The sequence below is a fragment of the Protopterus annectens genome, chromosome 8.part1, assembly GCF_019279795.1.
Source record: "Protopterus annectens isolate FY-2018-M chromosome 8.part1, PAN1.0, whole genome shotgun sequence".
NCBI lineage: Eukaryota > Metazoa > Chordata > Ceratodontiformes > Protopteridae > Protopterus > Protopterus annectens.
In genome coordinates this window covers 420,615,327-420,642,443 of record NC_056742.1, presented here as the reverse complement: position 1 = coordinate 420,642,443, position 27,117 = coordinate 420,615,327, and the positions used below count along the sequence as shown (strand labels likewise).

General features: G+C 39.6%; 1 protein-coding gene across 1 annotated transcript in view; it reads right to left on the bottom strand.

Moving 5' to 3' along the window:
- The window catches only part of CYLD (CYLD lysine 63 deubiquitinase), a 1,495,154-nt gene that overhangs the window by 314,937 nt on the left and 1,153,100 nt on the right, over window positions 1-27,117 (bottom strand). The window contains exon 19 of the mRNA XM_044081615.1: window positions 6,890-7,022. Coding sequence (XP_043937550.1) covers window positions 6,890-7,022 — 133 coding nt within the window. The remainder of the gene's footprint in view (window positions 1-6,889; window positions 7,023-27,117) is intronic.

Here is a 27,117-nt window from a genome sequence, read left to right as displayed (position 1 = left end):
CCATGTCCTTTAAATGCTTATGTTTATGCCTGGACCAGTCACTTAACTTCCACAGCCACACTGAAAACACAAGATAAAACTTTAGTTCTCTTTTATTCTAGTCCTGGAAAAAATCTCCCTTTCTCTCCAGACCAGGTAGAATTGCAATATGCAAAAGAGTCTTCCTTGCTTAACTTGCATGCAAGCTCCCCATCACAGCCACAGCCTCTACAAAAATCAACCAGTCTACAATCCATTGAAAACAATATCTGCTGATTAATTTCCAATTACCCTCCCATCATGGAAAACCACTGAACCACCCACTCCACAAACAAATGGCTAGCAGTCTCCTACAGATCTGAGATACTAGTACAGTCTCTTCTTTTCAAACTACTTCAACCAGGTGCCTTCCCACCTCTTGCAGCCAAACTCCATACTAAAACCACCCCCTATAATCTCCACAACCTCCTCCATTTAACTCCCTCAGTCCAGACACCCCAAATCAAACTGCACTCTACCAACTATTCCTTCTCCATTCTTGCAGCCAAACTCTGGCAATTTCTCCTCACTCATCTAAAATAAGTCATCTCTTCCCTTATTCACAACACAACCCAAATGACACCTCCATCAAAAATCTGCCTGCAAGCATTTTTCCACTGGAGCTTGGCTACATCACTTCTACTTCGACACACTGTTCTCAAGTGCTGCTTCCCTCTTAATTTCTATTTGTATTTCTACTCTGCTAATATTTACATAGTTTCAAATGTCAATGGGATTCTCTGCTTTCTGTGATTAGATGTTTGTGAATTTGTTGTGTGTCATTTTTATTTATTTATTTATTTTTTGTGTGAATTTCTTCATTTGGGCTCTGCCAGCAAATGGTCTGTAGTTGTGATCAATTTACTACCCTGGTCAACAAAAAATAAATAAATGCACAACAATACGTGCAGTTTAACTGCAACACTGAATTTTGATAATAGAATATTTATAGAAAACATTAGTTTCAAAAAGTACAGTTTTGTACCTACCATAAATGTAGATGTTCGAGTGCTTATACAGCTGCAGTCATAGCAGATGGGTTCTCCTGCCGTCAGGCGGGTCCTCGGTCGGCCGAATTCCAAAGTCCAGGTCCGGCGTCGGTTGTTGTTGCTTTCTTTCCTGACGTCAGTGCGACAGGGGTATATAAGACACAGCCGACGCCATTTTCTTCAGTCTTTCTTGCCCCAGATGTCAGGTGCCCCCAGAAGGAAGGCAATATATATATATATATATATATATATATATATATATATATATATATATATATATTATATATAATCATGCAATGCAATATAATCAAAAATCAGTAGTTGCAAGCAAATACACCATAGAAGGATAACCCAATCAGGTTGTAAGATGAGGAGTTAGCCACTAGGTCTGTACCCAGAGGGGAAGGAGGGAGGGAAACCTGGACTGCAGCTGTATAAGCACTCGAACATCTACATTTGTGGTAGGTACAAAACTGTACTATGTTCATCGTGCATACAGCTGCAGTCATAACAGATGGGTAGAATTCCAAAGCTATGCACAGGGTGGTAGGCACTAGGTGGAACTGGGAGGAGTCAGAATGCCCTGCAACACAGCAGTGGCAAAGCCTGCTCTAGTTTTGGAGTATAAAGGTAGGTGGTAGTGTTTAGTGAAGGTATGCACAGAACTCCAAATGGCTGCCTCCAAAATATCTTTGGTAGGGACTCCTCTGAGGAAGGCTGCAGAGGTAGCTGTGGCCCTTGTGGAGTGGGATCTGATGCCTGCAGGTACAGATTTACCATGAAAGGAGTAACAAAACCGTATGCAGTGGCCTATCCATTTTGAAATTGTCTGTTTGGAAATTGGCTTCCCTTGAGCTCCTACAGCATAGGACACAAAGAGTTGTTCTGATTTCCTGAAAGGCTTTGTTCTGTCCAAATAGTAATGTAGCTGTCTATGGATGTCTAAGGAATGTAGCAGCCTTTCCCCTTTGTTTTGAGGATTGGGGTAAAAGGTAGGTAAGTGTATGGCCTGATTTAAAGCTACCCTGGATACTACCTTAGGCATAAATGACGGGTTGGTTCGTAGGGAAACCCTGTCCTGATGGAAGATGAGAAAGGGCTGCACAGCCATGAGGGCTTGTAGTTCCGAGACCCTACGAGCTGAGGTAATAGCCAGAAGGAAAGCTGTTTTCCAGGACAAATATTGCAAATCTGTTGAGGCAGCTGGTTCAAAGGGAGGCAATGTTATTTTTTCTAGAATGCAATTAAGATCCCAGGCTGGTATTGGTTGTTTCCTTGGAGGTCTTATATTCTTAGCCCCTCTGAGGAACTGCCTTAAGAGTGGGTGAGAGAATAAGGGTGGATCAGTGTTGTATTCTGCAGAAATGGCTGAGGCATGGATTTTGATGGAGGAACATGAAAGTCCACTGTTCAACAGCTCAGCTAGATACTGTAATATCTGAGGCAAATTCAGTTTTCTAGGATCCTGGCACTTTTTCTCATTCCAAGCGCAAAACCGTTTCCATTTTGCGGAGTAAGCTTTTCTAGTAGATGGCCTTCTGGCCTCCAAAATGACATCCTGCACCTCCTTGGAGAGTAGGGTCTGTTGTGGTGTTAAGGAATTTTCCATGCAGCCAGACTGAGTGTTTTCAGCTGACTGTGAAGAGTTTTGTAGCTGTGCTGAGTCAGGAGAAGAGGCATTAGAGGTAGGGTCCAGGGAGGAGAATGTGTTAGGCTCCTCAGGAGTGGGTACCAGTGTTGTCTTGGCCAGTCTGGAGCAATCAGTATCATCGTTGGTCTGTCTGCTCTTGCTTTCAAGAGCACCTTGGGCAGTAGAGGCAAAGGTGGGAAGGCGTAAACTGTCCGTGCTGCCCAACTGAAAGAAAGGGCGTCCACTCTCCAGGCCTTTGGATGAAATGTCATTGAGCAGAATTTTGTCAACTGATGATTCTTGTGGGAGGCAAAGAGATCTATGTCTGGCCTTCCCCACGCTTGGATTATCTTTGTAAACACTTGAGGATGCAACTTCCATTCGTATGGATCTGTCATATTTCTGCTTAGATTGTCTGCCAGCGTGTTTTCCAAACCTGGCAGGTACTGTGCTTGAAGCTCGATTTGCCATTCCAGAGCCATGTTCCAAAGTGACATGGCCAGCCTGCACAGGGGGTATGAATGTGTTCCTCCTTGTTTGTTTATGTACCACATTACTGTGGTGTTGTCTGTTCTTATCAATAATTGCCCTGGATGCAGGAGGTCCTTGAAAGCTGTAATTGCATTTATCACTGCTAGCATTTCCTTTTGATTGATGTGAAGGTGCTTTTCCTTTTGGGACCATTTGCCCTGAATGCACCTGTCTGTCATGTGTGCCCCCCAGGCGTAGTCTGAGGCATCTGTTGTGATGACTTGATTTGCTTGAGGCTTGCAGAATGGTAGACCTGTGTTTGTTTGGCATGCTTGGGCCCACCATAGAAATTCCTTTTGCAAACATGGAATTAGTGGTATTATTGTTTCCAAACTGTGGCTGTGTTGAGACCATAGGTTTTTTAGGTACCATTGAAGTTTCCTCATATGCAACTTTGCACATGGGATTAGAAGAATGCAAGATGCCATGAAGCCCAGAGCCTACAGGATTTTCCTTGCAGTTAGCCTGGTACAATTTGCTAGCATCTTGAAGTACTGAGTTAGTTGCCCCTGTTTTTCTGGCGTAAGATAGGCCATCTGGGTGTTTGTGTCCAAGTTGGCACCCAGGAAAATTATTTTCTGAGATGGTGTTAGCCTGGATTTCTCTTTGTTGACTGTGTACCCCAGAGAATTCAATAACCGTGTTACATAAGCCAGATGTTCCAGAAGTATGTGTTTGCTGTCCGCTTGGATCAGGCAATCGTCCAAATAAGGGTAAATTTGTATCCCTTGAAGTCTGCAGTAGGCAATTACTGATGCCAGGCATTTCGTGAATACTCTGGGCGCAGTAGATAAGCCAAAGGGCAATGCAGAGAATTGATAGTGGATTGAACCTGCAAGAAATCTGAGGTATCTTCTGCAGCTTTGTCTGATTGGGACATGCAGGTATGCCTCCTTGAGGTCCAATGTTACCAGCCAAGACTCCTTGCCCAGCATTGGAAGAAGCTGCTGTAAGGTGAGCATCTTGAATTTTGGTACGAGTAGAAATGTGTGTAGGATGGATAAGTCCAAAATGGGTCTCCAATCGGTTCCCTTCCTTGGTACCAGGAATAGTCTGGAATAAAAACCTTGACCTTGTTCGTGAGTAGGTACCTCTTGAATAGCTTTCATGTCCATGAGCTTTGAAATTTGTATTTGAGCCTCTGCCCTTTGATTGTGTGGCAGGTTCGGCATGCCTCTCATTTTTGGAAGAGTGTGAAACTGAAATCTGTAGCCTCTGTTTATAATGTCCAGGATCCATTTGTCTTTTGTGACAATATGCCAATTTTTTGAAAATAATGCCAGCTTTCCTCCCAAGGGTGCTGCCACCTGAGCCTTGCTTGGCATGCAAAGGGGAAAGTCATTGGGTTTGTTTCCTGTATTGTTGTGCACTGTCTTCGCCACCTCTTGGTGCTGGTGATTGCCATTGTCTGCCTCTATATGATCCTTGAGATTGTCCTCTGCCCCTTGTGCACCTGTATCTACCTCTTTGGGGCTTGTCTGTGGCTGGTAAGGACCAGTTTTTTGAAGGCCAATTTCTGCTAAAACGTGGTGGTTGTACCTGTAGAAAAGCTTTGACAGTTTGCATAGATTTAGCTTTTTCTTCCATTTTCCGTAGTATCTCCTCAGCATTAGTACCAAATAATACATCCTTTTGTAAAGGAGCATCTAGTAGTTTAGCTTTAACATGATCAGGCAAGGTTTGTTCCCTAAGCCAGGCATGTCTACGAATGACTGATCCTGTAACAGCAGCTCTACTTGAGGCCTCTAAAGCATCATAGCCACATTGTAAGGTGTGTTTACCCACTTGTTCTGCACTATGCATCATATCTTGCAACTCCTTCAAATCTGGTTGTTCAGGTTGTGACATTTTATTCCTTAATTGTGATAACAGAAACTGCTGATATTTAAGCATATGGAACTGACAATTTAAGGCCCTCATGGCTAGGGTGGCCGAGGTATATACCTTTTTTCCCCACCTTTCTAAGGATCTAGACTCTCTCGGAAGGTAATGGATTCTTAGCAGTAGAGGCCTTCATTCCCTTGGGGCCTTGAGAAATGGTTTCAGGGTCAGCATTATGGCTTTTGTAAAGAAATTGGTGTGAGTAAGGAACTCTGTAGTACCTATCAGGCTTGACTGGGGCAGGAGGCAGGGAATCCAGATTAAGGCAAGCCTCCGAGTAAACATCATCAAGTATGTCCAAGACAGGAGGTATCGCCAGAGGTCTGTGCTGAGGTAGCAAAAGAAAATCCCTAAGCCTTTTCTTGGAATCTGAAAAATCTTGGCCTTCCCAATGGAAGTGTTCCATCAAGGTATGCAAGGTTTCCCCGAAGAAAAATCCTCTAGGGGGGATACAGAAGGAATGGACTGCTCTGCATCAGAATCTTCAAAAGGGGAGTACGAGTGTTCCTCTTCATCAGAATGTTCTGAAATAATGGAGCCCTGGTCAGAAGAGAGAGAATATTCCTCCACTCTGGGTCTCTTGTCCGGAGGGGGTTGGGAACCCCTGATAAGAGTAATTAAATCCTCAGCCATTTTGAGCATCTGCTTTTTAGGCATGGGGCCTGGAGATGGGCCCTGTGCAACAGGCCTCTTGGAATGCATGGCTGATTTAGACTTAGTAAAGGCCTTTATGGAAAAGGAAGAAGAAGGTCTGAAGACACCATGGGTGGAAGTGGACCTGTCCACATTAAGAGGCTCAACACTCACAGTGGCTTCGGTAGCTGAGGTCAGGGTATGGGCCGAGGAACCTGCGGTCTCGGTTACAGAAGACACCGCCAGAGAAGTGTCGTCGGTAGTCAGGGGCTGCGTAGGTGCCTCGCTGAGAACCGGACCACGTGTAGCCGGTTTTGGCGTGGTGTCGGTGGAGACCGCGGACCTCGCGTGTCCGTCTTTCTCCTTGCGTTTTTTGGACAAAGCAGTAGTCGGAGTCTCCGACGACATTTTATAATTAAAAGCTTTACCAAAAAAGTGCTGGGCGAACTCCGCCCGACGCTTAATAGTGCGTTTATTGAAAGTAGCACAAAAGCGACAGCCCGAGACGTCGTGGTCTGGGCCTAAACAAGGTATACAGAGGGAATGGAAATCCTTATGCGGTATTTGCTTCCCACAAGAAATACAATTGTTAACTTTGTCTGACATCGGTCTGATGCAAGAAAAGTTTCCCCAACGGGGTACTTAGCTTTAAAGAAGACTTCGGTTTCCAAATGTTCGTAATTTCAGGAGCTGGCCGACCGGCACTTGCGAACTGCTTCTGCTTCGGACACCGCGCGGCAAAAAAGACTGAAGAAAATGGCGTCGGCTGTGTCTTATATACCCCTGTCGCACTGACGTCAGGAAAGAAAGCAACAACAACTGACGCCGGACCTGGACTTTGGAATTCGGCCGACCGAGGACCCGCCTGACGGCAGGAGAACCCATCTGTTATGACTGCAGCTGTATGCACGATGAACATCTAAGCTATAGTTATTAGGCCTTTCAGATGTCTGTATAATAAGAAAACAAAGCTCACAAAATGATTTGCCACACCTGTGAAATCTTTACATAAACAAATAAAAATAGTTTCTGGTATTAAGCTTTACTTATTCCACATAGTCAGAACTGTGACTACAATACCAACAAATATAAGTATAGTAATACACTGGAGGCTTAAGTGACTGAAATAAACTTGTACATCATTGAATAAGCAACAATAGTGGCCAATATATTCTGATGCATCAGCAAATCTTCGGCTTCTACTTACCTCAGCAAACTTTAAGCTGCTGTTTATGAAGGACCACTCAAGTAGCTGTTGAATTGTAGGCACTCCAACTTTATCATTCTTGTCCATGAATATTTGGTAAAAGTAACAGTCTTGTACCTTTTGTCCAGCTGACCTTTTGAATAAGATCAAACAATACTTTCTGTAAAATCAATACCTATTTAATACATTTCAGTTACGGTTCTTCAGTAAAACTAGTTCAAAAATGTAATCATCGATATTCTGAAAATAGTTGTCCTCATGAACTTACGAAAAATACATTTTCACAGTACATCACAAAGTTTAAAATGCATGCTTCATTAACACTTTCCAGGACACAGTGGCCACACCTGCCCCGAACTTCAGATGTTATTTTCAGTTTCTGGAATTATGCAGCCAACAGCTTTCATTTCCACAACCATTGTAAATGTTTTGACCTTCCCTTCTCCATTCCCTTGTACTGACATTCTGAGACATCATCAAATTTTAAACATACCACACTCTGGAGATGCACAAAGAACCCTTAGAGGTTTTTAAAATAACATATTCAGTAATTCAGAACAGACCAAGGTTGCCTTGATAAATACTATCACCCACAAATAGTTCATCTAAAATAAGACTTTAAAAAGTCTGCTCAAAATACTATAATTCATATAAAAATGAGTCTGCCCCAACAAAGAAGGAAAAGTGATGTACTTACCATGTTAGATCTAGGCAAGCAGTCCATCCTTGTCAACTCTCAGGACTACAACCTGCCTAGAATACCACCCTCTCTCCTTTTACCTATAATGCTGTGCTAACAAACATCCTCTCAACATCTCTGCTATGCTGTGCCAAGGCAGACCAGGAAAAAAAATATCATTACCAAAATTCCTTTAAATGTCTGCAATGGGATTGGGGGAAGAAGGTGGAATTGTTGAAAAGGAAGGACCTGCTCATCCAGATCTATCATTTTGGTAAAGTCATAAGTTTTGTAATTGAGATGAGGAAGTCCGTCTTTATCAATTAACTGGACTGAGTCCAAAGCTTAACCACCTGCATAGTCACCCTCAAAGGAACAAATCCCTAAGCATTGTGGCCCCAAAAGAAAGGCAAAGATCTAAACATCACATCCAGCTTCTATTGCTTTGTGAAAAGTGAAGCCAATGTAGCTGATGCACAGTCATCATGTTAGGATGTATCCCTAAAATGTTTTGAGAGGTAGTCACTATCCTGGCTTAGTGAGGAAGAGAAGGCAAAGGTTTAGTGCATCTTTTATACATACCGCTCAACTGCCCAGATTTCTACAGAATGTCTAGATTTTTGCCTCATGTTTTTGCTCTGCTCCTCATAAAATGTGTGCTTTTCTGTGAAATCACTGAGGATTGAAGTCACTAAATAACGACATACTTTTGAGTTTCAGATTTCATAACCATCGGAAAATGCATGCTAACACAAATCCTATTATTCTAGCAACTAAGTTTATAAGAGCAATATTTAAAATTTGTCTCTATTTTGGGCCTTTGTTCTCCAATTATTTTTGCCTTAGTCCAGATTTCTCGTTCTAATAGTTTGCGAGGTATGCTTTCATAATAGAATGTAATACAGTCAACGACCTGGATAAAGGCATTTTAGAAACTTTGGAGCCAATTTGTTTTTAGAAAATGTTGAGGATGGATGGATGGATACAAACAAACACGAATCCTTTCTGAGAGATTTGGTTTTGTCCAGGTTAAATCAGAGATGCCTATAGATTTCCAAATAATCTGAAAAAGTGTCTGCTCCTACTACAATAATTGTGGCAGAAAACTGTCAGAAAGTAAAGTTGTGTAAGTTGCGCTTACCCATAGCAATGGATGTTTGAATTTTTCACTGCTGCAGTAGCCTATGAGTGTATCCTGTCAAGGATACAGCAATTGGCCAGCTTCCAAAAGCTCTCAACCCTTCTGACACTGTCACACTTACTGCCTATAGGCCATGTTCTTTTTCAGGGAACTATATAAGCACCCAGAGTGACCAAAAATGTACAGGACTTTCTTGTTCCTAATCAAAAAAGGGTACTTAATACTGAACTCAACAAAGATATAAACAGCAAATCCAAACATTATATTCCACCCTAGAACTACATTACAACAAAAGGGAGATAGTGGCTGGGTATGGCTACTACAGCAGTGAAGAATTTGAACATGTACTGTTATGGGTAAGTGCAAATTACACAACTGTAATATGGTCATCATTCTCACTGCTGCAGTAGCCTATGGGTAGAATTTCCTAGTTTATCTAACTTGGGAGAAGTATAAGGGTTAAGGAGACCCTGGAGAATGGTCTTAGCACAGCCTGCACTAGACCTGGAAAAGGAATCCAGTGTGTAGTGCTTTGTAAATGTACGAGTACAGGACCATGTTGCCCCCCTTAGAATGTTTCTAGAGGCCACACATTTCCAATAAACCATCACAAAAACTAATATTCTATATGAATGTGTCTTAACAATGTCTAGAATAACTTTGTCATGGTTGAGAATAACAAAACATGATACCAGAGGACAACCACATAGAAATATTTTGTTTAGACACAGCTGGCCTTTTTTTAAAACATCTTTATTAGATTATCACAACAAACCATATTAAAATTTTTTTCAACTTTATACATTACATGTGTTCTCTTTCTTTACAGCTATATTTCAGTCCAATGTTACATAAATCACTGTCTTCCCTTAAACCTCTCTCCTCTTCCTGAACATTATTCTGCATAAGGGGTGGAAGATTGGCATAATGGTTAAAGTGTTTGCCTTACAAACATAAGGTACAGGGTTTGATTCTCACATGGGGTAATTGGCTAAGCTTAAAATGTCCCACAAGGCAGTTAGCCTAGTACTAGTCTATGAACCTATGAATCTATAAATTGTTCCCACAAATTCCATTTATTTCTATGTAATTTGCTCCTTCCCTTTTCTAAAGATCAGACTTCCAATACTTTTATCTCTTTTACAATGTTCAACACCTCAAATGCAATCCATTTAGAATTTGATTTCCATTATCTAGTAATTGCTTTTTTGGCAGTCAAAAGAATTAAATTTAATAAGGCCTTACTAAATAAAGGGAGTTCAGATCATGTGTCCCAGCTAAAAGAATCATTTCCTCAATTATAGCCATTTACTCCTCCAATATTTCTGACAGATTACTCTGAAGGGAATTTTTAAAATCTGCCAACTCATTACCTCCAAAAAACATGTCCACAGTTAGATCTTTCTTCCCTCATCACACCTCCAACATTTGCTATCGACAAGAAGAAAATTTCTTTAAAGTTTGCTTGGGTTACAAATATACCTATGCAAACCCTCCATGCAAAAATCCTAAACCTTCTGGGCTTCATTGCATACTTGACAGCCATACATATGTATTCTCATTGTTCCCTTGTAAGCTGAATTTCCAGTCTCCCTTTCTAATCTTTCTGAACATCCTCTGATTTATTCTTTTACTTAGACAATATTTATATGTCTCACTAATTATCCCTTCCAAAACAGCAGATTTTGTTCTAGATTCAACTAAAAACTCAAGCAGAGCAAGTCTTTCACATTTGACTCACCTATCCCTTTCTCTTTGCCTGTACTCTGATATCAGTCCCTGGTAGGGAAGGCAGTGTCTAACTAGCAATCCAAGCTTCTTCTTCACCTCGTTCCACTCTATTACCTTCCCCACTCTAGTTACTTTCTCCACATACCTTGGTTCCCTTGCCAGTTTTCTCCAGCAAAATCCAGCATATTTTCTGTAACCATACCTGCAGCAATCCCTATTGGCAAAATCTCCTTTCTTCACTTCTTTGTTGGCTTAGTTCTTAGAATACTTCCTGGGTCTTTACCATCATCCCTTTCCATTTTGTATTGTAACCTTCTGGTTGTGTTATGTACATGAGTCTTATATGTGTACATCCAAAACATCCCTTCAAATCGGGTAACTGTAAACCACCTTGTTCTATTGGGAGGATCAACCTTCCTCAATTAACTTTTCCCCTCCCAGTTAAATTCCTTTAACTCCTTATTAATTATTGCCCACAATTTCTCCTGTGGTTTAACATTTGAAAGGAAACTAAGGGGAAGGCAAAAAAGTAGCTTTAAGTAAAATAACGTTTGTTCTTTGCAATATCTGTATAAAATTTTCATGATATAAATTGCATGTTATGTAGTAAAGCATTTTCAGTTATTATTGTACATGATAAAGATACTAAAGTAAAGAAGTACCTTTCCTTTTCTTTTTTAGTTTTAAGAAAAGTATGCATTACTGTGTAAAAAAAGAAGAAAGAATGGACAAAAGCATGTTAAAGTTAATATGTTCTAAACATGGGTTGTTGAGATGGGGGTGGGGTGTAAAAGTGCAATATATGTAGAGTTGATATGTTTTCCCTTACTTTTGCATAGGTGAATGTCTGGATTAAGGCCGTTGGTCTAATCTAATAACATTTTTTTTGACTAAGCAAGTAGATAGGAGAACACTAAATGTAATGAAAAGTTTTCCTTTAATGTTCAATGTGACTTGAGAAGTCTGTAGTGAGAGCAGCTGTGCATTTTCTTATGTTTTCATGGAGACAAGCTGGTTACAGAGGCAGGCATTTAAAGCCACAGCACATTTTAAGGCTAAAAGTTAATGTTTTCTCAAAGCATACAAGGAGTTTTTCACATCTGGAAGGGGAACAAGCATAAGACAAAAAAAAGTGTAACAATTCATCTTAGCATGGATAACCTTAATTTTAGGTTAGGTAATTCATGTGGTTGCAGCTGTTGATTTGGAACAATTGTCCCTATTAGGAAGTTTAAACTTCATTATTTGAAGATGTACATAGTTTTACATGTTTATTTTAAGTTAATAAATTCTGAGGGGCTATTTTTTTGCTTGAGGGTTTTTATTAAAATAAAAAGTCTTGTAAAATGTAGCATAGTTTTAAAATGTGAACAACAAGAGACAACTGTATAAAAAATCAACATGCCAAACATTAGTGGGCTTATGTAACACAAAAGCTGGAAACAGACATTTAAAAAGCTGTTATACATAATGGAGAATAGTAACTTCTTATCATAATGGCTACTATATCCAGGGAAAATATACAAAAGAGCATAAACTTACAAAGTAATTTGTAAAATTATTTGGTATGGAAGACTAAATTCAGTAGTAGGAACTTGTAAAAAAATACATATTATTGTCCAGGGTACAATAACTGGGCTAGACTACACAGAAACTATATTTCACTGGAATATACTCATTTAACTGAAAGCTTCAACATACATCCAATAGCTACTTCAGATCATGCGCCAATAGCAGCCAAGACAGAAATGCAGACTAATGAACCAAAAATTAAAGCAGAAATGAGACACTGGTGTTTCCCCACCTACCTGTTAAAAAGAGAGGAATTTAAGGAATGGGTAGTGGAAATTGTTTGAGTGTTATTAGGGAATATAGAAATTTCTTCAGAAGTTATAGCTAGTGAGTGGTGTAAAATGAAAGTCGAGTTTAAAATAGAGTAGAAATAAAAGAAAAAGACTAAGAATAACATGACTTATTTAGAAGAGCTGACAGTGGTTAAAGTTTTGCAGAATAAGTTGAACTTCACAGGAAAAGGAGAGGCAAGAGCTGCAGTGTGTTAAAGAGAAAATAAGGAAGTGTCTAGATAATATGCCTGAGTTTAGAAAACTCCAGAGCACAAAAACTTTTAGCACAATGACTTAGGCAACAGAAAGTAGAAAAGGTTGTTGCCAAACTTAGGGAGCCTGTAACAAGAAAATAATTAGAGATCATGTGGCAGTATTACACAAATTTTAGAAGTTTTATGAAAATTTATATAAAGCAGAGAAATGTGGAAATCAAGAGCACAAATGGAAATATTTATGGAAGACTTGGTTTTACCAAGGTTAGAGGTAGAGGAGACTCAACAATTAACAGTTAAGACAGGAGGAGATGAGATAAAATGGTGCAATCAATCTACAGGAAAATTTCCAGGAATAGATGGTATTCCTGTGGAAGTCTGCAAGCCAGGAAGGAAGAAACAGATAAAGATCTGGAAGGTTTGGTTTAACAATATTTCAAAGGGAGGGGAATCACCAGCAAGAATGTGCTCTAGATTGTAAATCCAATTTGTATTAAGATACAAAGGTGTGAACCACAGATCAAGTTGCCACTGAACAAATGTCATCGATTAGGATCCTATTCATAAAGGTTGTAGGGGTAGCTGCTACACTTGTAGAATGAGCCTGTATGAAACGATAGACCTCTTTCAGTGCAGACAAAGGAAATATACCCTGACAAGCATCTTGAGAATGTAACTTTGCAGATGACCTTATCTAGTTTTCCTTGGTGAAAGCTACAAAACAGTTGGTCTGATCTTCTGAAGTCCTTTGCTCAATAAAGACAGAACCAGACTAGACAACAAACATCTAGCATGTGCAGTATATACTCTCCTTTGTTTGAGTATCTTGAGAAGAACACCAGTAGGCCAATAAATAAGGATTTGCTTTGGGTGTCACCTTATGGAGAAAGGATACATTAGTTCTTTGTGTAAATCTGACTTTATAAAAAACTAAATAGGGAGGTTTGCAAGAAAGTGCTTGTAGCTCAGATATTCATCTTGTTGATGTGACTGCAACTAGCAAAAATTTTCCAAGAAAAAATATTAAGTCAGTAGAAGCTGCTGCTCAAGAGGGTTAGTTAAGGTTTGAAGCAAAAATACCATATTCAAGAGGCGAACAGAGTCCCTAATTGGGGGCCTCATCAAGAATGTTGTATAAAGGAATGCTTTGGAAATTTTCAGAGATACTATGGTGGTATAATCTTGTCCATCATGAAAACTTGAGATAATAGCCATCTGTAACTTGTTCAAAGAAAAACAAGAACCACTATGAAAGACTTCTGACAGAAACTTTAAAACAGAAGGGAAATTTGCTGAATAAGGGTCCAAAACATTTGATATTGTCCAAATGGAAAACTTTTTCCATTTACTCTGATAAATCTTTTTGGTAGGTTGTTTCTGAGAAGCGGAGATAATGTGGAACACTGAAACAGAAAGCCTTGCATCTCTGGCTACAGTTAGGACTGGAGGAATCAAGTGGTCAGTTTCATGGACATTTGGTCCAGAACAGGCATTCCAGATGGGTGATTTAGAAGACTAGGATAGACTTGTGCTGTGGCTCTTGCATAAAGTATTGAGTTCTGTAGTCTGTGTACTTAGATATGCAGGGGTTCTGCTTTCACTGCAGCCAACTGTGTGTGGGTATGTGCATGTGCGTGTGTGCGTGTGCGTGTGTGTGTGTGCGTGTGTGTGTCAGAAGAGCAGAAAGGTGTATTCCACAGTTACCGGTCCAATCCCATGGATTGACAGTATTTTGGGTGGGAGGCTGAAATAATGGTTAAGGTGTTTACCTTACAAACACAAGCTGCAGGGTTTGATTCTCCAATGGGGTAATTGGCTTGGCTTAAAATGGCCCACAAGGGCAGCTGACCCAATAATAATCTATGAACCAACAACTGGGGAGGATGTACTGGATAAGTTCACAGGAAGGGGAGTCAAACTTGCCAGGACCAAAAGGGGCAATGAAGATCACTCTGTTCTTGCAACTTCTGGTTTATTAGGGATATTGGAGGAAAAACTTAAGAGGAGTCCCCAGGGCCAATTGTGGACTACAGCATCCCTTGGTGACTGTCCCTGTGGATGGATAAGGGTAGAGTAACTGCTTGACTTGTTGTTTAGGTAGGATGCAAAAGGTCATTGGAAGGCTGACTCGTGTCCTAAGACCTGAGTTGCCACTGCTTGGTTAAATGACCACTTGAGGCATAAGAACTGACCTGCTGTGTTTGTTTGCTAAAGCACTGGATGTTCCCAGAATGTGCGTTACTAGCAGAAGAATTATGTGAAGATATCACACACACTGCCACACTTCATGGTCTCTTGGCAAAGAATTTAAGATCAGACTCCCCCTGCTTGTTGACATACCAAACTATCTCCATGCTATCTGTCTAGACAGAAATCACACCCTTGGGGTGGACATTCTGACAAGACTGCAACACTAGCAGGACCTCCTTGATCTAGAAGATGTTTATGTAAAGTTCGGCCTCTAGATATAAATAAGAACCATGGCCCATCCTCTCCTTGAAATACCCATTATGCACAAGAGAAAATAAGCACCATGGTCACTGTGGCTACTGGTTGTGCCTGGCAAATAGTCAGCCTTCTTTTACTGATAGAGAAGTAATCTACTAACTGATGTGATTCTTGTATACTCGTATAAAACAAATCCTGGAGTGGAGAGGGTGAACGTTCTGGGACCACTGAACTTTCTATGATACTAAGCTAGTTGGAGAACTTTGCATCTTTAATAGCATCTGTTACTATTGCTATGCATAGTGTAAAGTGTTTTTAAGGACTACTTGTGTAGAGTTTGATAACTGAAGTGTATGTGTTGTTTATATCTAGACTCTCTGCTCTCCTTATCAGTTTTATGTGTATGCTCCTAAATAGCTGATTAAACTGTTAACCTCTGTTTGCTTATACCAGCATTTTAATTACAATTATCTCCTCTCATTATTTTTCTCCAGTTTTATTCTGCCTCTCTACCTACTCTGCTCTGCCTACTGGCCCTGCCCTCCAGGACAACTAAGAATAGTCACAGTATCTATTTTTCTCCCAGACTGACTTACTTCCCAAACAGGAAAGTCTCCCTGAAGTGACAGGAAAGGAATTTCAAGAAAGTATGTTATATGGAACTAATTCTAATTTAATGTGATTGTAACGTTACTCTAACACTTACTAGGAGCTAGGATAGGACTCCGGCCTGTGAAGCCTGCAGCCAAAGCCCCCATATCTACCTCATCTCATCCTTTCCTTTATCTTTCTAACCCCTAGAGTAATTTCCTCACCCCACATATTTTATTTTGGCCACTAGATAGCAGTCTTTACCCACCTATAACCTCTCCTCTCCAAATTCTCTCACCATAACATATCTCTAGTTTCTTTTTTCACCCTCTTTTTTTCTCAAACTGCTTGTTAATTAGACCTATCTACCTCTGCCTTTCATCCTATTCCCGCCAAGACAGTCCCCTAAGCACAACTCTAACCAGCCTGATTCACCCTCTGTACTTACCTTCACCTTACAGATAGTCTGTCCTGCTGACGTTCTTTCCTTGGTTCTACCCGCTCCGTTCGCCCTGCGGGCTCACTCCGCTCCCCTACCCTTCCCCCAAATTCCACCCACCCCAGTACACCTGACCTTATACTTCCCTAGCTACACCCCCAACACTAGACAACCAATCAACCAACTATATTGCTCTTATCAGTTTACAATTTTTTGGCGCCTTTTCGTTAACCCAATCTGTTCAACAGCTAACTGTCCCTCTCTCACCCCACCACGCAACTGTTTTTCAATTCTGCCAACTATCGTAATCTCCTCTTCCCTACACCCCTCACTATGTATAGCCACTGCTGGTCAACACACCTTAACATCCTTCTCCTATCCATTGGGCTAACCTTTCTATTGATATCTCATGACCTAACATGTTATGAATCCCTAACCTTTGCTAAATTTCAACACCCCCTAAGACAAACAAGCTCCCTCACTCTTATACCCTAACACACAATAACATAACATCTTCTTCATCCTACCTTCTTCCACAGTTTCATAGACTATCTCATATGAAATATCACCAATTGAGAAAAGCAGACCCTTCTATCTGTAAACTTAAACTATCATTTAACCCTTATAATTGTTTACTACTACATGGTGACATCCACCCAAACCCTGGTCCTAACTATACCACCCTTAATACTTCATCAGCAAATATTTCTACTCCTCCCTCACTCCCAAAAAGCCCAGACTCTCTACTTATAGGTCACCTCATTATATGCAGTGTAAACAATAAAATAACCCAGCTACATGCCCTATTAGACACCTATTCCTTTGACATCTTATGCCTTACTGAAACTTGGCTTAAACCCACAACTAAAGACAATGATATTGTCCCACCAGGCTATAACATTCTCAGACATGACCATCTAAATAAAAAGGGTGGTGGGATAGCAATTCTTTTCAAATCTGAATTGACGGTCACAGCACTAGATAACCATCCACCTCCACCTAATAATGCTGAGATTCTAACCTCTAAGCTCCAAATTAATACAAAGAAAGCTATATATATTATTTGCTCATATATCTCCCCAGGTAATAACATCAGTACTCTTGAAAATACCCTTAGCTGGCTTTCCATGTCTCTACCAAAAGAAACCATACGTCTTGGTGATTTCAATATTGATTGGAATGGATGTACCATTGCCAACCCAACTACTCATATAAACCTCTTTGGCTTCCAGCAAACCATTACCTTCCCTACCAGAACCCACAAACCTAGCAAGAAACAAACCATATTAGATTGGATACTAGTCAATAGCAACCCCCATGCCTATAAAACAGGTATACTCCCAGATGACATAAGTGACCACTCTCCTACTTTCATTACTAGGCAAAAGACCTACTTTCACAATCACTAGCATTTAGAACTACCAGAAACAAGATAGACTTCAACCCATATAACTTCCAAGCCGAGCTCAAAGCCTGCTATTGGTCACCCCTAAAATACCTACCTCTTGACAATGCAGTTTCGTTCTTTAACAAAATATTTTTGCAAATCCTAGACCACCATGTTCCCACCTGCACTGTTAGAAGTAAAAACAAACCAGCTCTCTGGCTCTCTAAAGACACCAGGCTTAACATTCGACTAAGAAATAAACTCTGGTCCAAATGGAGAAAAACTAAAAACCCAATTGACCACCTTAACTTTAAAAAACTTCATAATACTACAAAAAAATCTATATTCCTTGACAAAAAGAACTACTACCTCAAACTCCAACAGCCCCAACAGCAAAACCCACAAAAGTTCTGGTCAGGAATTAATAAACTACTCCACCCAGGACAGTCCAAAACACCCACCCCTTCAAACTTAACTCAAACTTCTCCCAACCAGATTGCTGACACCTTTAATAAATTTTCTCTGAAACAGTTCAATCACTAGCTAATATCTTACCACCTGTGACCACCACCAAACTATCCTCACTACCCAACTTGCCCCAGATATTTAACCTCCAGCCTGTTCCAACATCTCTCATACACTCCCTACTTCTCAAACTTAAACCATGTACACCATCAGCTGACCTCCTCCCAGCTGAATACCTGCAAATTGCAGCTGGTGTACTTGCCTACGCTATTTCTATCTTAATAAACAGAACCATTTCGGAATCCTATGTCCCATCCATCTGGAAAGTCTCACATATTATCCCTTTGCATAAGGGAGGTACCTCTAATGACTTATCAAACTTCCGCCCCATAGCATTTCTCTCTCCTCTAGCTAAAATTATGGAGAGATGTATCCACCGTCAGTTACTGCATCATCTCCTCCAAAATGACCTACTAGTGGACTGCCAACATGGTTTCAGACCTTACCATAGTACTACAACTGCTCTTCTATCCTTTACAGACTGCATTAATAAAAATAGGAATACTAACCAGCTATCTTCTGCCCTTTTCATAGACCTCTCAAATGCCTTTGATATGGTTAACCACCAACTACTGACAGGGATACTTAAATCACTTTCTCTTGATTCTAAATTAGTACAATGGTTCCAATCCTATCTGGAAAACAGAAAACAAGCAGTCCAGTGGGACAATAAACTATCCTCTCAGCTTCCAGTCACCCTTGTAGTTCCACAAGGATCAATTCTTGGACCACTGCTTTTTACTATTTTCATTAATGATCTAAAAACTTCCCTTCCCCAAGCCACGTGCAGACAATATGCCGATGATTCAACTCTGATATGTGCCATATCTTCCCCAGTAGAACTACAATCCAATACACAGTCTTTACCCAAGTAGAAAACTGGTTCCATCAAAGATGTCTCCTCCTTAACCCAAAAAAACTAAATTATTACTTTTTACTCCTACAAAGAAATCCCCCCCTATAAATCTCATAATTACATCAAATAATGGCACATAAATTGCTCCCGACACCACCACCAAACTCCTGGGTGTAACTATTGACAACAATCTCAACTTTAACACACACATAAATGCAACTATTAAATCAGTTAATAGAAAACTTGGATACCTTTACAGAATCAAGCCCTTTCTCACAGCCTCAGCTAAGATTTCCATTGCTCAGACCCACCTCATTTCAACCCTTCTCTACGCCTCCCCTATCTATACTAACTTATCCAAAAGCAACCTGAATAAACTAGCAACCTCCTACAACAACATAGCCAAATTTGCCACGGGGGCCCCCATTCGTACCCATCATTGCCATAATCTTAAACATCTAGGATGGCTGGAAGTTCACAACCAAATACTTTTCCAGCAACTCATTTTTATCCACAAAATCATACATCATCCTACAAATACTCCCATACTCTGTAACCTCTAACTCCTATAAAAATTTACCAACCCTAAGATCCGCAAAAAAGCTACAAGTAGCCACCATAAAATCCAACAACAAATCCGGGGACTGCCTGTTCTCAAATGCTGTTGGCAATACTTAGAACAAACTTCCAAGAAAAATAACATCCCTGACTTCCACCAACCTTTTCAAGAAACAATTGAAAATCTTCATTAAAAGCCAATGGCTCTGCCCCTGCTCTAATCCTGACTGATACTAATTCTCCTATTTGTCTAAATATTTCTCAACTAAAAACTTTTTTCTGATATTTTCTCTATGCTCCACACTGTCCTTGAATCAAAAAATGTTTTTTGTCTGACTGCTTATTGACTGCCCTGCTGTCCTGAGGAGACTCATGTACAGTAAATGTTTTTTTTTTGTTATTTTCTTTCTTAATACAACTGTAATATAACAATCTGTCTTCTATGTGTAACCTATAACTGATTTTTAAAAATTTTTGCTAAGCTGTTGCTATACTTATGTAAATTGTTTGTGTTTTACCACTGTTTTTGTGGACTCTATGTATGTATAAAATTTTTGTCTCGGAGCTTTTCTCCTCGGGCCTCTACTGAAAATGGACATATATCCAGTTAGACTTGCCCGGTCAACAAATGTAAAATAAATAACTAAAATAAATAAACTTAAAGGGTCCACAGGAGAACTCTCACGTGGAATACAGCTAGAGTACAAGTGCAACTGTCGAAGCAACTAGATGTAAGGAAACACCCTGTAATCTGGTATCTTGGCTATTTGTAGAGAAGTGTTCAGGTGATATCCAATGAATTCTGTCTGTTGTGTTGGAATGAACTGGCTTTTGGCATGATTCACTGTTATGCTGAGATTTTGTAGTAGATGGAGCAAGGGGTCCTGATGTTGTAGTAGTAGCCCCTGAATGTAGCAATGAGGAACCAATCATCCAAATACTGGAAAAGTGTGTGTGTGTGTGTGTGTGTGTGTGTGTGTGTGTGTGTGTGTGTGTGTGTGTGTATATATATATATATATATATATATATATATATATATATATATGTATGTATATGGATCTACTTTGTTTAAATGAAAGTATGTTTAAATTAATCTGACTTACCTGAGCTGATTTCTATGAAGCAACATTTCAACAAACACACAGACTGCTAAACTCCTTTCCCTGTGAAAAGAACCACTTGGCCACCATGATAACTGGAACAGAGCAAAAGTAAGCCCACCAAAGTGGGGGAAACTGCACCCCCCCCTACTTAAATACACCAACTCCACGATTGCACTAAATGGAAAAGAGGGCACAGTTCACCATGTTGGCCAAGTTGTTCCTTTCACAGGGAAAGGAATTTGGCAGTCTATGCATTCGTTGAAATCAGCTTGGGCAAGTCAGATGCGTTTAAACATATTTTCAAACAAACAAAGTAGACCCATACATACACACACACACACACACACACACACACACACACACACACATAAATATATACAGTTACCACTGGCTGATATGCCACCACATCAATGTTCAAAACACTGATTTTTGCATGTCAAACTGACTTATGTCAGAAGAAAATGCAACAAAACCAAACCAATCAAAAAAAGGAAAGACAGCACTTTATTTTTGCAATCTGACATCAGAAAAGGAAAACCCCAAGCCTAATATCACATAGTCCTATTTTGTATGAATAATGACACTTAGGGAAAGAATTTTTCTTAAGGTAATGTATCAGGCTGGGATTCAGGGCACAATTAAGGTGAACAGGCCTCCCTGCCCACCTGACTTATGTGTGCTAATCCAAACATTGCCCATGCCTACAACCCCAACCTGGTACAAAACACACACATGCACACACACACAGGTAGGTACAGCTATTCCCTACCCTAGCTCTCACTCAAACACTAACCCAGAAAACCTCACTTACCTTCAACGTGCATACCTAACAGAACCATAAAACTCAACAATCCTATATTCGACATCTCCTGACACTGACAATGTAAACATTCAACTTAAAGAGCATGCAGTATTCTTTATCAACAGCATCGGTATTTGGCACGGATACTGCAACCATATAGATATGCATGAATATACTGAAGATAATCTACTCTTCAGTATATTGATGCACACACTATCAGCAAAAACATCGACCACAAAAGATCAACAGTGCGATGTGCATGCTCCAATACATAACCCTGAAGCATGGAAAACAAAAATAATGTTAGGCCAATCCTCTCAAACAACCTGCAACTTAAACAAACTAATTGAGAGATTGCAAAATACTAGGGAAATGGCATATTCCCCAACTCAGGTGTTATGTCAATCTCACAGCAAAGTTAATCAGCTTTTCTGTTCACCAAAGTAAAGTTATTGACTACAGCAACATCTGACCAATATCACTTTACCTATACACATACACACACACACACCTATATATACACATAACACATATATGTATAATAATATATCTGCGTGTGTGTGTTGGCTAGAGTTTTCACTGTGTGATTCCTTAAACCTCCTGGAGTGCAGGTCTATGGGACATATGCAAATGACCCCTTAAGGACGTCAAGTGTTTGATCTATAAGGTTTATATGTATGTGTGCGTGTGTGTGTGTGTGTAAATATATATATATATATTATATATGTACACACACACACACACACACACACACACACACACACACACACACACACACACACACACACACACACATGCATATATCAGTTCACTGTATTAAGCAGCTTTAAGAGAACTACTTACTACAGTTAGATCTACCCCCCCTTCCGTTCAAGAGCCAAAAAAAAAAAAACAGACATTACTTTTACTGGCACATTAACAGCATTGCCACTTATTTGTTTTTTTTCTCTCTCTAAATTATCCAGAAATCAAACTATTGCCTGGTATTCCAGAAAACACTGTAAAACTCTGGTATTCTGTTTCAAAAAAGAAACAGACCATCACAGTTTGTTAAATCAGTGGATTTCCTACCATTTTTTACAGAAAAGCATAGCAAATCAGTAGAAAAAAGCACTGCAAATGGAAAAAGAGGGAGCCCCCCACACTTGACGTGACAAAATAGTAAGAGAGTAGGCAGGGATATGGGAGTAGATGGGTGGGGTTTTGTGAGGTGCAAGGGGTGTAGCCTTGGTCCTACACATCAACCAGGCCAGATGCATACCTTTCTTATGCTATGCTGTCCCTTCTTTTGGTCTCGGCAGCTTCACACAGATTCCCCAGCTACCATGATTCTTAGGCAACATCATGGCAGGATACCTCAAAGTACGGTGGACCTGAAGGTTGCTCTGGATCTAGAAATGAAATTCAGCTTGTAATGTTTGACGAAAGTGTGCAGTGTAGACCATATTGCTGCTGAGCAGATATCATCCACTGTGGAGTGTTTCAAAACAGCAGCAGATGTAGAAATGGATATGGAGATTTGGTTAAAAGAGGTAAGCCTTTTGAGTTGTAAACAAAAGAAAGGCAATTCGATGACCTTCTAGATAAGGTGACTTTTAAAACTTTTGACCCAAGTTTGACTTTTGAAAAGGTCACACATCTTCTCATACTGATTTTGTATGATGCAAATAAAATCTCAGTCGATGATATACATCTACATTTAGAAAAATGTATTATCTTTGGTTAGAATTATTTGAGAAAAGATGTGTAAAGGTATGCATTGCTTCAAGACCACTAGGTTTGGGCCTAACAGTTATCCTATCTTTGTGAAAAATCAAATAAGGATGTTTGCAAGATAAGGTTTGTTGTTCAGAAATCCTTCTGGCTAAAGTTATTGCCACCAAAGCAGTGTTTTCCAAGAAAGAAAGAAAGAAATTTCAGTTTGCAGAAGAAGCAAGACTAGGGAGGGGGTGTTGCATAAGGGTTTGCAACTTCAAAGTAATGCCCCCAAGGAGAAGATGGGTCTTTAACTGCTAGTTTCAAAAGGAAGGTGTCTTTGAGAAATGCTTTTAAAGTCTTTGGGACACTATAAAAAATGAATTTGACCCAGCAAGAAAATTTGAGGTGGCTACCAGTTGTACCTTGATGGGAGAGAATCTTGCACCTAACTGGAAGCGGTGTGCCAAAAATCTAGAATAGATGGTAGGAGAATAGGAAAAGGGAACTAGTCCCTTGTTAATGGACCAAATAGAAATTCTTTTCCATTTGGTCTTGCAGTTTTTCCAAGTGAAAGGATTTGCAGAAGGAGATAAAATTTGAAAAAGTCTAGATGCTAAAGAGGAACCAAAGGCCATCACTGGAATCGAAGAAACCATGTGATTAGTTTAAGGGATTTGATGTTCACATGAGGCTCACTGGACAGGTGAGACAGGAGATCCATTTTGGGATCAAGGACCCAAAGTGGTTATAGAAGATGAGGTCACAGATATGGGAATCATATCTGTCGGGGCCAGAAATATGCATTGAGAATTTCGGTTGTTTTAAACATAGAGGCCTTCAGTAGGAGGGAAGGCAAACAGGAGACCAGGTGGCCACATACTTCTGCATCATCCCTCTATGACTGTCTCTACTGAGGGATGAGAGCAAAGTAGCTGCCTCATTTCAAACTGGTAATAGATGCAAAGAGATCACAGCAAGTGTGCCCACCACCCAAATCAAGCAGGACTGTACATTATAACCCTGGTGTAAATTGTGTCTACCCAGCCAATCATCAAGACTAGCTTAAAAGGCAGCCAAAAGCAGAACTTTACTTGAACTTTAGTACCTTTAGTAGTAACTTCTTCCAAAGAATGGGAATATATTGAGTTAGGAACGTATCCTCCAGTGAGTCTTGCTTACTTGTTGGTGTAAACCTAGGTCCTTAGTACAAGTGTTTGTAGAGCCAGTGATTTGTGAAGAAATAGTTGTCAAACACAACTGGGTCTTTTATGGCTGAGTAGGAGAAGAGTTGTGCTATAGTTGAAGGATTTAAGCATTTTAATGTTTTTGGTCAAAAATCATTATGGCCTTTCCTACTGAGCGACATGCCTGGATTTCTATATACCAAAGGGGCACTGTATTCAAATGATGGCTTTGATAAGGGAAGAGCACAGAGGAAAGATAACTTATATGGATCTTGAAGATATTCCCTTGGAAATTAAGCCAGATAGAAGGATTTCATGACTATTGTGATAATATGGTGATCGAATGAAGCTGAATTGCCAACACAAGCACCCAGGTATCTTATGAGATGGCAGTATTTCTTTGAAGAGGAGTACCTTTTATAACATATAAAGTGGGAACAGCTTTTTATTTTGGCAATTGCAACTATGCTGCAGGTTTAGACTGCTTTCACTAGACCAGATAAGTGCCTATTCCACCCATTTTGGAACATTTATTACCAGTGGACGAGCTGATGACTGGATAGTGGTGCCCATCTTGAAGTCATCAACAAACCTGGTCAATCACACTTCAGAATTATTGGTATGGGTGACAAAAAAATTAATGACAAACAAAACAGGGCTCAGCACTGATCCCTGCCATACTCCACTAGCTATAACTTTATGGTCTCAGAGGATACCAGCAACTTTCACAACTTGGCATCTGTGGACAACATAGGGGTTCACATTAAGTTTCTCTAACATTTCATAATACCAGCATGGGAGACAGTGTCAAATGGATTGGGCAGGTCAAGATAAGCATTACTTACAGAGTGACACTGTCCACAATTACCGTAACCTTTTCAAAGTCATTCACAAGATTCAGGACACAGCACCTGCCTTTCATGAGATAATACTGAGAGGGGTCTAGGTCATTTAATTTTCCCATTTCTGCATAAATGAGTTCTTCTATGATATATTCTATGGCTTTACATACAAGTCTTGTGAGACTAATCATTGTATAATTACCCAGGCATGTAGAGGAGCCACCCTTGTGAAGTGAAGTCAGAATGGCTGTTTTCCAGGCATCAGGGACACACCCTTGGAATAGGCTGAGGTTGAACAGCAGAGATACAGCCAACTTTATGAAAGATAAGCCTGCTAAATGTTAGTCTCAGCATGAAAACTGCATGCTGGAAATGTACACAAACCTAGGGAGCCTAAGACAAGAAAATAACCAGAGATCCTACAGTGGTATTAGACATACTTCAGAAATGTTATAAAAATGAAAAAAAAAATAAAATTACACTACTGTATATTAATCAGCATAGTTTACTGTAGTTAGTTCAATGTTTACTGACCATAACAGAAATCTGTCACTGAATTACTATGGCTAGTGATTTGAGATTATTATCAGGTTTCAAGTATATGAAACAGAACAGGGTTTGTAGTTCTCCTGAACTAAGTGGTTCATAACACTGATATTATTCCATTAATTTCTACAGTCTGAGTTATCCCTGTCAGTCATGCCAGTATCCAGCTAATAAGATATGGATTCAACTTTTTTACTGGTTAGTGATTTTATAATTGACAAAAAAGGCAGGGAATCAAAGACTTCTGAAAAAACTGTATAATAAAACTTTTATACTCAGCACTGAATATATTAAAGGTAAATACCTATAATATAGGTCTGGGAATTATTATGTAAAATAATTTCAAATTTGGATAAACATGTTAACACTATAATATACAGAGCAACTAAACAACTAGACATAATCGTAATAAATCTTGCAACAAGGAATTCACTTTGCTTACCTTCACTATTTAAGATGCATATGTATCATATTTAAGAATGCAGTACTATTTTCTGTTTTTATATTGCCAAAGAAATACAAAAACAGAGGTTGTTCAGCAAAAATGTAAAGAACATTTATATGACATATAAATGGAATATACCAAAAGATGCAACTATGATCATTTATACACTGCATTACCATTACATCAGGAGAAACTAATACTAGGATATAAGACATTTCATGACAAACTCTTTCAAACTGTCAGAAACTTGACAGTCTGTGAAAATTAACTGGACCTAAAAATACAAATCTAAATGTTCACATTTCCAAGTTTAACACAATTATGTGATACTCAAATTTGACAATAAGAATGATGACTTTATGGAATAATCTGCCAAGCGACACAAAAAGATCGGAATCCATCTATCCCCAACACCTTTTTCCCATTTTTGTACATGGGGTAAGGGTGTCACTTCAACAGCGACCTTCATCAAGAGCCTGTGTCCTCCCTGCTGGGTGGCTGGTCCTGACAGAGATCAGAATGTCTGTCAATAACACCTGATATTTCAGCCTGAAGTGAAGAAATCAATTGTCCCTTGGTGGTCTAAGGTGGTCTAAGGAACCAAACAATGAATAGAATGTATGAACTTAATTGTACAAACCAGAGGAATGGGGAAACCAGTAAAAGGCAAAAATGGAAATATTTATGGGAGACTTAGTTATGGTAGAAGAAGATGAGGCTCAACAATCAGTAGCTAAGACAGGAAGAATAAGTTAAAAATGGTGATGTATAATCAATCAACAGGGAAGTCTCCAAAGAGATGGTATTCCTGTGGAAATTTTGAAGTTAGGACAGAAAAAAAGTGATAGAGACCTGGAAGATTTTATTTCACAATATTAAAAAAAGGGGTACCAGCATCTTAGAAGAAAGCTGTGGTGGCTGTGCTCCCCAAAGAGGACAAAGATCTTTCAGATCTGGCTTCTTGTAGACCCAGTTCAATTTTAAACCACAGTTACAAAGTGTTTATGTTTAGCTAACAGAAGGGCAAAGGTGTTACCAAAGTTAACTAATGTAGATCAATGCAGTTTTGTGGAGGGGAGGCAAATATTTGACAGCATTACAGAATGATGATAATGATGATGATCAGATGGAAAGCAGAGTGCAAGTAAACACCACTCTTGCTAGAGTGCCTTCATGAAGGGAAAGCAATCCAT